The sequence below is a fragment of the Corvus brachyrhynchos genome, unplaced genomic scaffold, assembly GCF_000691975.1.
Source record: "Corvus brachyrhynchos isolate BGI_N302 unplaced genomic scaffold, ASM69197v1 scaffold4, whole genome shotgun sequence".
Classification (NCBI taxonomy): domain Eukaryota; kingdom Metazoa; phylum Chordata; class Aves; order Passeriformes; family Corvidae; genus Corvus; species Corvus brachyrhynchos.
This window is the reverse complement of record NW_008237878.1, coordinates 1333180-1344156: the sequence shown is the minus strand read 5'-3', so window position 1 is coordinate 1344156 and position 10977 is coordinate 1333180. Positions and strand designations below refer to the sequence as shown.

General features: G+C 57.3%; 1 protein-coding gene across 6 annotated transcripts; it reads right to left on the bottom strand.

Annotated features, from left to right (window-relative positions):
* Positions 1-8: 8 nt before the first annotated feature.
* Positions 9-10971, bottom strand: ZMYND10 (zinc finger MYND-type containing 10). Of its 6 annotated transcripts, XR_001861384.1 has the most exons (13): positions 10316-10971; positions 9665-9781; positions 8511-8564; positions 8264-8416; positions 6213-6301; positions 5833-5933; positions 4382-4554; positions 3965-4090; positions 2086-2207; positions 1766-1891; positions 952-1154; positions 638-853; positions 9-561 (listed from the first exon to the last, which is right to left on the bottom strand). XR_001861384.1 is itself a non-coding variant. In XM_008632294.2 (11 exons), the coding sequence occupies exons 1-11, from the start codon at positions 10385-10387 to the stop codon at positions 1070-1072; spliced, it is 1218 nt and encodes a 405-aa protein (XP_008630516.2). In that variant the 5' UTR covers positions 10388-10971; the 3' UTR covers positions 884-1069. The 6 variants fall into 6 exon arrangements, 3 of the variants coding, with proteins under 3 accessions (XP_008630516.2, XP_017587842.1, XP_017587843.1); XR_001861385.1 differs by lacking the exon at positions 638-853; XR_001861383.1 differs by lacking the exon at positions 9-561 and having other exon boundaries at positions 589-853.
* Between the last annotated feature and the right edge of the window lie 6 nt (positions 10972-10977).

Here is a 10977-nt window from a genome sequence, read left to right as displayed (position 1 = left end):
GGGGGGGGGGGGGTGGTGTCCCCGGGCCCCCCGCGGGGGAAGGGGGGGCCCGCTCCAGCAGCCCCGCTCTCTCTGCCTCTTCTCGCAGGAGCAGGACAAACTGCGCTCCCTGCCTCAGTTTCCCAGTGAGGAAGGGGCTGGAAGCACCCCGGCAGCGCGTGAGAAGCAGACGGAGAGCTACGGAGAGCGTTCCTGCTCCGGCTGGCTGCAGCCCTGGACGTGCAGCCTGGGTTTGGGGTGAGGAGTTTATTCAGCTCCGAGCACGGGCTGCTCAGCCGGGGCTGCAGCTGGACCGAGATGGTTTCCTGCCTGCTGTCGTGGCTCGTACAGCAGCAGCCCTGGTGCAAAGCCTATTTTTATGTGTCAGGGAGCCTCAGGCACCCCATCAGAAAAAGGATACAGCCAACCTTTCCCAGCTGTGCTCAGACCAAGGCTCCAGCCCTTCGGCAGCTGCTGCTCGCCAGTGAGAGGTGGGGATGCACCCCAAGGCACTCCCACCAGTAAACTCTGTTTACTGGTAATGCTGGTAGGCAGGGGGCCAAGCCCTTGGTGCTAACACCACTGCAAGGGAGAGGAAATGGGGTAAATCTTCCCTGCAAGGTGGGAGATGACAAATACCCAAGAAACTCTTTCTCACAGCAAGATGCTCGTGCAAACCACATCCTCTGCTCCCCACGCTGCTCTAATGACGGTAAGAGGAGGCACCGAGGCCCTCTCATTAGCTGCAGTAAGGTAATCACGACCTTTTAGACTTTTTCGGGTTCTCTGGGATTTCTGTTGTTGCAGAGGGGAAAATGGACACACGCCTCTCACAGTGTGGAAGGGAAGGGAGGAAGCAGTTTACCATCTTCAGCTAGGAGAGAAAAAGCAGAAGCCAGGCAGCTGTGGGATGCACAAGGAGATTTATTGGAGAAGGCAGCATGGTGGGGTGGTGGGAGAGGAGAGGCTGACCTTGGCTAGTGCTGCCTGGGGCTGGGAGCAGGCAGAAGGGGCCTTTGCCAGCTGTGGGCTACACACTGGGGGAATCTGCCTCTCTGAGCCATGGGCCAGATGCCAGGCACCACTTCTCTTACAGGTCATCCACACTCCTCGGCACCTCAGCCATCAGGTTGCAGGCAGGTTTGTGCTTCTGCCAGTGCTGGACCTGGCATGCCCTGCAGAGGGGGAAGCTGCTGTCAGGGGCAGTGGAGCCACATCCATCCCTGGGGGCAAAGCAGCAACAAGGACAAACTCCAGCACCACAGCCCTCTGGGAGCTGGGGGAGAGCTGGTAAAGCCCAGCATTAGACCAAGAGGGAGATGGATGCGGCCCCAGTTCTGGAGGTTAAGAAGGTTTAATGCCAGACCTTGCCAGATGGTTCAGGACCAGAGAAGACTTAATTTACTGCCATCGTCCCAGCTGCCACAGCCCAGCCTGTCACCTGCACCCACGGGGTCATGGGTGCTTTGCTACTCCTGCCCCACCAAGGTGGAGAGGAGGGAGACAGTGTCACCACGGAAAACCCAGCTTGTCACTGCTGTCGCTGTGGGCAGAAGCAGCTCAGCACCTTGCATCTGCAACACAACTCCCACCAGCACCTCCTCCACCAGCAGCCTCCCCACAAGATTTGGAGAGGTATGTGGCCAGCAGAGAGCCAGTGGTGCTGAGCAGTGGAAAGCCCTGGCTTTCCTTGGCCCTTCCACTGCATCCTCCAGTGAAATCTGTGGTGCTCTGGGGAGGACTGAGGGGCTGCAGGGGCCTCAAGGGGGTGGCAGGGCTCCCTTACCGTGTGCAGTACCACTCGTTCCGGCAGCGAGAGCAGCGCTTGGCCGCTTCTACACCACACACCCTGCAGCGGGGCTTGTCAGGGGCCAGAGCCTCCATCATGTCCAGGCTGTAGGTCTGTGCCCACCTGTGCAGGCAGAGAGGGGTGAGGCTGCTTACAGGGAACTGCTGACTGGCAGTGAGCTGTCCCTGCTGCATCCTGCCACTGAGGGGAGATCTCCAACCAGTACCACAGACCCCTCTGTCCTCCCAGAGCTCTGGCCCTGCTAATGGGAATACTGGCCCCACTGGGCACTCTGCATACCTGTACCAGGGCCTTACCTGCGTGCCTGGAACTTCAGCTCCTCCTCACTGGGGCTGAAGGCATGCTTCACCTGGTGCTTGGCAATGGCCTCCCACTTCCCCGAGTTTTTCTTGAGGATATGGTCCCGGATTATAGGAACCTGGTGGGAGAGGCAGGGCAGGAGGAAGGGGTGCTAACGGCCTAGAAAAGGTTCTGTGGTCTGGGGAGAAGGCAGCCTGCCCTGGGCACAAGAAGCATGGCCCTCCAGGAGGGCAAGCAGAGGCAGAGGTGCAGAGGGTGTCAGGGTGTGCTTTAGGGTACATGGAGGGGAAGCACCCACTTGCCAATGGGCACTGAGGTGAAACAAGGCAAAACCTTCGGGGTCCAGTTGGGAATGGGTGTTCAGCCCTGAGGCCTGGGCCCTTGAACAGAAAGCCCTGGGAGCTCAGCACCCTGCGTGTGGCAGCAGCGTGAACCCCGTGCTCCGGAGCCGTTTGTCTGAGCAGATTTTTCCGCTCATCACTTCCCTGAAGATGAACACCCGGGGAAGGGCTGGCCAGTGCGAGAGGAAACATCCCAGCCAAGAGCAGCACGTGGAGCTCAGGCTCTGGAGCGGACGGTGCTGCTTCAAACAGCGCTGCCTTCTCCAGAAGAGTAAAAATAGCCAAGGAAGGGGAGGAGGCTGCTCTGGGAGCAGCCAAATGGAAAAAGGCCTTTCCTTAGCTTGGCTCAGCAACAAGGAGTGAGTTCACTGCTCTCTGGGCAGAGCAGGGAGGCCATGTCTGTGCTTCCAGCTGGCTCCCCCTGCCTGCCCCCGAGCTCAGCCCCAGCCCTTGGCAGGGGCAGGAGCAGCATCGGCACAAAAGCAGAGCTATGGAGAAGGGCAGCAGCCTGGGTGAGGGCTGGAGGAGGTCCCCATCGTGGCAGCTGCCTGTCACTGCACCACCAACACACTGGCAGTCAAGGCATGTGGCAGAATCCATGTCCACCTCCGCCCTGCTGCCACCCCCAGCTCCAACAGCTCAGCTTGCCAGTCTACAGCTTCCCCAGCCCCAGCTTCCAGCTTGGGCCGTGCCTCCAGCTCAGCCAGAGACAGCTCTGACAGGGCACATCACCCTCCTCGCAGGCCACGCAGCCAGCTGCGATGCGGACAGTGTGCTCCCACTGGGGACAGCCCAGATGGCTACTGCCCAACATACCCATCTCCTCCAGGAAGCGGTGTGGGAGCCTCTGGCAGTGGGGAAGAGCCTCTGTGCTCCCAGTTCTCAGCAGCCTCTTTGCAGATCTGCCCCCACACTCAGTTTCTTCCCATAGGTTACAAGAAGGCAGTAGAAACACATAAAAACACTTTTCTCCAGAGATCACCACTGCACAGATTAAAACCCCCAAGAACCTCTTGGCTGTTTAAAGACCATCATGGCCTAACTCCCAAAGGCCCAGACACCAGCTGGGAGCAGTTTAACTCCAGACTCTGTCACCCGATCACGATGTCCCTCTGTACATAGTGTGCCAAGCAGCATCAGAGCAGGGCTGTAAAAGGGGACTTCCCTTGGAAGCCCAGAATTCAACAGAACAACACTGCTAAATGTCAAACGAAGAGTTACTGGTCAAAACAAGCGTCTGTGTCTGCCCCATGCAGCTGCCATCCCAGGGGCTCAGTGTGACCTGGAGAGCTGTTTATAACCCAGCATTTATGTCTTTAGATGTGATTGCTTGGCCACAGCAGGGCAGGACAAGGTTCTCACATCAGCCACAGGCAGCTTTGCTGGCAATAAGGGTGTGACTGAAATGGGTACTTGGCTGCTTTTCCAGGGCATCACCACTCCAGAGCTGAGCTTGGTGTAAGAAAAAAGAGGTAGGGAGCTATCAGGCTTAAAGTAGAGCAGCTGTAAAGGTGAAGGAAAAGCCACAGGATACCTGCTCCAGGATGAGATCCTTTTTGGGGGGAGCAGGCTCTGTCACTGCGAGGTAACTCAGAAATCTCTGCATCTCCACCAGGTTGGGCAGCTGGTCAATGAGGACGTCTGTCAGGAATGCACGGAGCTGTGGCCACGGAGGGGGAGAGAAGAGTGGACAGAGAGAGGACAGGACAAGGGAGTCAGAGCTGGGGAAGCAGCAAGGCAAGAGCATGGATTTGGGGGGCACTGGCAGAGAGACCTATGGGGATCTCACGAGGTGCACGCACAAACACAAGCTTTGCTGCTGCTGCTACAGTGACAGACCTGCTGTTCTCCCACCACTGGCTCCTTGGAGCCCACAGTGAGGACAGGGACAGATATCTGGAGGTGCCCAGTGCTGGCAAGGGCCCAGGGCCTTTGTGCTGCTGGATCCTACCTTGAGGAGCTGGCTCTTGTTGAAGCCATCGAAGCGATATTTGCGCTGGCACTCGGGGCTGAGCAGGAGGTTGAGGAGGGCAAGCCACACCTGCCCATCGAGTTTGGTCATCTTCACCTGGTCCTCAGGGGGCACCACGTGCCACGTGCCATTCTCAAACTTCTTGAGCTTGCCTGGGGGACAGAAGAACCAGGGAGACACAGTGCTGCCTGAGGGGAGACAGCTCAGAGCAGGGATGCTGGCCTGTTCTCACTGCCTTGCTTCACCCTCTGCTTCTGCCTGCCTCAGTTTCCCCACCCTTTGCTCCGCATAGCAGCCTACTTGGTACTGGGGCAAAATATTAGAGAGCATGAAAAGCAGAAAGGACATGTATTAAACCAATAGTGCTGTGGCACGAATAGAAAGACCCCTGAGACATCTCCCTCTGTACTTGGCCAGGAGTGTAGGGCACTGGCAGGCAGTGGGGCAGCCCATGCTGCAACAACAAAGTGGCTGGAGAGACCCATTTTGGGATACCAGTGTGGCCACTCTTCTCGAGTTTCCGCTGCCAGAAGTAGCATGAATATAACAGAAATGACGAAACAAGCTCCAACAGCTACTGTGTGGCTCTGGGGGATGGAGCAGGATGTGACCCTGCATCTGCACAACCTGGAAATGCCTTTGGGCTCGCCTTCTTCCAGTCCCTCCCTCAGGGCTCTGGATCAAAGCTCCCTCTCACACCCCGAGCGCACAGGCAGGGAGAAGGGATGTTTGGTGGCTGGAGGAAGGAGGAAAGCTCCCGCATCCAGCTGGGCTGCTCTCGGCAGGCACAGCCACGTGCTTCCCAGAGCTCTTCCTGCCCTGCCCCCGCTGTGACCCCCCGTGCAGGGCTGGGGCAGCGCGGGTTCCCACGCCCCAGGCCGTGCCCCACCACAGGGCAGGCAGTGGGAGGCTGGGAGGCTGTGGGGAGCCCGCCTGGCTGCAGAGGGGAGGGCAATGGCCAATGGGCACAGCCTGATCAGGGGCCCTTGGCAAGAGTGAAGCTCAGGGACCAGCAGTAGTATCAGGGCAACACTTGCTGCCTGGGAGAGCCCACATCTGGCTCTGGTGAGTGCTGCCCCAAAAGGTGCAGAGAAGCTGGGATGGGCACTCTGGTCTTTCTGTGTCCAGAAGACTCCTCAGAGGAGGACGTGGGGCTGGCAGAGGTGCTACAGTCCAGTGCTGGCTGTGATCACTCAGAAGAGACCCAGCCCTGTGTGAGGATCAGCTTTTGGAAACGCTGCTGGGTCCCCAGCCCAGCTGTGCTGCAGCTGCTTTCGAGCTGAACAGCTTCAGGCAGGGAGCACTGAGGAGCTAGAGGGGAGGGTAGAGGGAGAACAACTCTGCAAGGGCTCCTACAGCAGATGACTCAGTGGTTGCACATCCCAGCACAGTGCCATGGTGCACCAGATACCACGGGACATGATCCATACCTGATTCCCAGCAGCTCCAGGGACAATGCTCCACCAGCTCGGCAAGGAGGCAGGGCAGGTTGTGGGTGTTCAGCATCCGTGTCAGTGCACTCAGGGGCAGACTGGAGATACAGCAGAAAGGGAGAAAAGGCACTCACAGATTAGTGCCAGAATTGGTATCTACAAATGCTCCCTGAGGCAACTGGGAGAGGCAGGAAAGAAACAATGATCTGGGTTCCTGGGAGCAGGGTGGAGTGCTGCTGTGTTTGCCTCCCAGGGCACAGTGCCACTGCCATCGTGGATACAGCCAGCTGCTGAAAGGGGTCCAGGCACTCACTGTGACCCCACAGGAATCCCATCTGGAGAGCTGGGCACATGCTCTGCTGCTCCTGGGCACCTACCTCTCCACCTGGTCGGTGATGAACCGCAGCACGGACAGGGCCTTCAGGGAAATCTCAAACTCCATCGTCTCTGCCTGCTTCTGCAGCTCCTGTGGAGGGACAGGATCAGCCTTGGGATTTCAGGCCCCATTTCCCAGGAGCTACAGGGAGGCAGGCTGTTGACTGCATTGGTAACCACAGTCTGGGTAGGAAAATACAGCCATGAAAAACATTTTCTTGTCTCAACTGTGCCAGTACTGCCTGTTTGCCAGCACAGCCACAAAAGTGCTTGCAGCTCACAGTTGCTCTTCCCTCACGTCCCTGCCACTAACAGGTCATGGATGGCTACTGGCTGCAGTGCTTCTGCACAGGAACACCCCCTGAAAGAGGCTGGTCCCAAACTGCACCTCTCTCTGGGACCATCTTGTGGCCCATGGCCCTTCAGGGACCTGTTGAAGCTGCCTGATCAGCAAAGGAACCAGAGGAGGAGGAGGAGGAGGGAGAAACTTGGCCCTGGTGCAGCTGCAGTCCTATGTCCGCCCCTCCTGGATCTGCCTCTTCCCTCCAGCTTGGGAACAGCCACCTAGAATATCTGCCTGTGGTTATCCCAGCCCACATCTGTGCCATGCTCCTTCCCTTCCCAGACAGCATGGACACCCCACTCATCCCCCATGACAGCCTGACCACCCTCTGACTCAGCCTCTTTTGAGACCACGGGGAGGGCCACAGGAGAGGTGCCAAGTCCTTCTCCCTGGCTCAGGCAGAGCTTCTCTCCAGTCCCAGATGCAGCTCACACTTGGTGTGCAGAGCACTGACCTCAGCATCCTGTATTTCTCCAAAGAGCCACTGCCACAGTTCCCTTCCAGATTTCTGTGGTAAGCAGCTCTGTGCTCCCTGTGCTGGTGCCCCACACGTTACTAAGAGAGTCTTGTGGGCTCTTCCACGCCTCTTCCCTCTCCAAACTTCCCTAGTGAGGTTTTTCCTACAGCTCCTCCTCGTATCCAGACCTCATCTCTGCTGCCTTGAGACAGAAAATATCTTTTGCCTGTGCTTCTAGGGGACAGCAAAACACGGGTTACCACCACTCAGTTCCAAAGGACAACAGGCTCCACAACACAGGAGATGGCAGGAACAGCTTTTTCATAGGGGTTATTGTACACAGAGTCAGGAGAGGCTGGAATGAATCAGAGGAAATCAGGCTCCTTGGGAGATGAGTGCTTTTGAGAACCCTATTGGCTAGAAGAGGTCTGGGGTTTTAAGTTCGTGTCAAAGCACTAACAGAGACACCCCTTCCCCTCCCCAGCTGGGAAAACATTTCCTGGAAAACATCCCTATTGTGCTCCAGATCCCTCCACTTCCTTCCCTTTTCTGAAAGAGAAGTCTGTGCTTGGGCAACAAGCCAAAGGATGGAGGCAAGGGGAGGTTCAGGCTCTCCCTTTAACCCTGCTCTTCCAGATACTCCTCCTCATGGGCAGTTCCAGGTGCTGAGAAGCAACAGAGACAAAGACAGCTCCTGCTCTGGGAAGGTGTGTGTGTCAGCCTGGGAACACCTGACTGGGAAAAGCCCTGGGATCGATGCTGACACGGACCAGCTCAGAACAGGTATTTCTCCGAGAATAAAGGAAGCTGAGGGAAGCACATGAAGACAATTCCTGATTGTTAGGAGAACCCTCCCATGGTTAACACTGGCAGACTATAGTGGCAGCCTGACCCAGGGCGGCTTCCCAAACTTCAGGGAGAGATATCTGCACTGTTCCAAGAGCAACAGCAAATGGCCAAACCCCTCTATTGAATATTTTGCCCATCAAATCTCCAGTGTGTCCCACCCCAGAGCCCTGAGCATGTCCTGCAGGAAGCCTCAGGCTGGCACTGGCACCAGACAGGGAAGAAGCCAGGCTGCAGAGTGGAGGGAGGTAGATGCAGCCACTAGCACAGAGAAGCACCAGACACCCTCTGAGGTGGCCAGGAGCTGCCAGGGTTGCAACCCATGAAAAGGCCTCCCTGTGCCTCTGCAGGCTGCCCACATTCTTTACCACACGTGTCCCCAGTGAACTACAGGACTTTCTCCTCACCTGCATGGAGGACGGGCTGGGCAGACCCTCAGCACGAAGCTCTGCCGAGGTCACTGCCTGTGCCTTGGTGCTCCGAGCTGCCAGCAGGGTCAGCTTGCGGTGGCAATAATCAATCAAATCCAGAATGCTGTCCTCTGCTGACTCGCAGATCTCCTTCACAACGACAAGGGTCTCACACAGGGTCAATCCCCACAGTCTCCCACCCCCAGGGACTTTCCACTTGAGGAAAGCTGGACTTGTTTCTCACCCTGTAAAAGAACACTGTCTCCAGGAGGTTGATGATGGAGGCTTCGTGGTGCAGCTGTGGGAGGAGAATGGCGAGAGTGAGGTAACAGTGGAGCAGCACTGGGGACACGGGCACTGGGACAGGGAAAAGAGCTCTTCTGAGAAGCTGCTTATGCAGTTGTGCCCAAAAACTACTCCAAGAGAAAAATACAAGTGCTGCAACCTTCAAAACAACTCCAGTTCATGCAGTTCATATTAATATTTATGCTGACGTGCCTGTGACACTCCAACACGCTGATGGAGAGCCACACTTCCCAGCAGGCAGGGCTCTTCAGGGCTCTGCCTGTGCAGCAGGGGCAGGACAACCCCTGCCCTCGGGTGAGTTGCAAGCCCTGGCACCAGCACAGAGCCAGTGCCTGAGCTGGGACAATGCTCTGCATGGCTGTGCTTCTCCCAGGCCCTGGGACTGGGGCAGACAGCCTTGTCTGAGACTGGGAACCATGGGATAACTGCCCCGAGGCATTGGCTGCTCAGGGAAGGTACCACCTTGCCCCCACAAGGTGTTACCCTGGACTGAAAATGGGTTAAAACTTCCAAGCCTCAGGCAGATTTCCCTTAGGTCAAGGGTTGCATGCCTCTGCAAAGAAGCCCAGATCTGAAGATCGTTCCCTTGCCAAGAATGGCCCAAGGGACCACTGCTCCCAGGAGCTCAGTAAGAAAAAGCTACATTTTTGTTAGCCATGGGGCACATAACCCCAGAGAACCTCTGGCTAGAGAAAAACAGTGCTCAGAGAGGGGCAAATACCCCAGGGGTATCATTGCCTGGGAGCAAGGGCAGCACTGAGAGCCACAAGCCAGGAGCACAGCTGCCTCCAGGAATGTCTTTTGCCCCACCCAGCAGCTCCCAAAAGCCCCTGTGTGGGATTACAGAGGGGACAGCTCTTCACAAAGCCAGCCTTCCCCCGGAGTCAGTCCCTGTCCCCTCCAGGGGCCAAGGGCACAGGCTTGCAGGTCATGGCTTTGGGAAACCAGGCACTTCCCACTGTGTCCCACTGCCCACCTCAGCCTGGGGAGATGCAAACCCTCAGCTCTGAGACCTTCAGGGTGACATTTACTTTCAAGCACAGCTGTGCTTGACCCATTTGCAGGCTCATTCCCACCACCCCCTCTACTCACCACCACATAGATGGGGAAGGTGCTTCTCGGCTTGAAGTCCTCCAGCCGGCACAGCACGGGAAAGACCTTGTGCTTCCAGATCTCCACAGAAATCAGCTCCCCAATGAGAACAGGAATCTAGACAGGGAAGGGATGGGGAGGTGAAATCTTTCAGACCAGTGCTGCAGGGGGAACCAGTTTGTTGCTAATGGTCAGCCACACTGGAGTGGCCCAGGGAGGAGGGTGGCCTTGGGGCACTCTGTATTCACCCAGCTCAGAAACAAGCAGCTTCTCACACCAGGGCAGAGCTCCTGAGGCTGCAGAGGGGGAAGGTGACCCCGAGGACCTGGGCAGGTCCAGGCAATCTCACACCCTGGGGCTGGGACACCTCAGGCATTGGGCAGAGATCTGCAACCAAAGGGGCTGGTGCACATACGAGACCACAACAACATCCAAGAGAAAAACCAGACGCTAGCAAGTAGAAATACCACAGCTTGACCTTTAATTTTTTTTAAAAAACAGAACTGGCACACCACCAGTCAAACGTCTTTTCCAGAGACACAACAGACTCTTCAGCATTTTACTCCAAAACTGCACGCTGCCCACAGGACAAGCCCAGCTGGAGGCTGAAGGCCCAGCATGGGGATCACTCCTGCACCCAGGGAGGCTCACCTTGGCGTGAGTGACCAGCAGCTCAGTGAGGAGCTGCTCCTGGCCCGCTGAGGCACTCAGGATGCCGTGCATGTTGAGCTTCTCCACATACTCATGCTGCCGAAGCCATCTGTGGGGCAGCCAGCAAGGACATCAGCGCCACAGACCTCTGGCCACTGGTTTGGCGAGGATCCCTCATGCAGGGAAACCTGGTCCTATAACCCCCAATCCCCCTGCTGTGCTCTGAGCCTGGGGCCGCAGCTCTACTGGACAGCCCTGCCTGCAGCAACACCCTCACTGGGGACACCACAGAACTAGGGGGAGCCTCTCCATCACCCCATCCCACACAGACCCTCAGATCCGGGACCCTTCCTTGCCCCCCTCCCCCTGGACCCTCCCATCTCTCAGTCCTTTCAGGAACACTTCAGAATTGCAGGCCCTTCTCCCACCGCGTCCCACCTTGACCCTCTGGGGTTACCTCAAAACCAGAACCCCTCCTCTCTACTCTAAACCTTCTGGAAACCCCTCCTTACCCCCATCATGCCCCTGGGAAAGCCCCAAAACTGGACCCCCTCCTCTTCTCCCACAGCCCCAAAGGGGACCCCCCAAATTTAAAGACCCTCTTTCATGTTCTCGCCCCCAGACACCCCGGGGACACCCCATCGCCGTGTCCCCGCACCCCT

Coding starts and splice junctions, on each gene's coding strand:
- ZMYND10 (XM_008632294.2), bottom strand. CDS start 10,387: ATGCACGGCATCCTGAGTGCCTCAGCGGGCCAGGAGCAGCTCCTCACT. Junction 1,892..2,085: donor CTGAAGTTCCAGGCACGCAG/GTAAGGCCCTGG, acceptor CTGCCTGCACAG/GTGGGCACAGACCTACAGCC. Junction 1,155..1,765: donor AACGAGTGGTACTGCACACG/GTAAGGGAGCCC, acceptor CCCCCTCTGCAG/GGCATGCCAGGTCCAGCACT.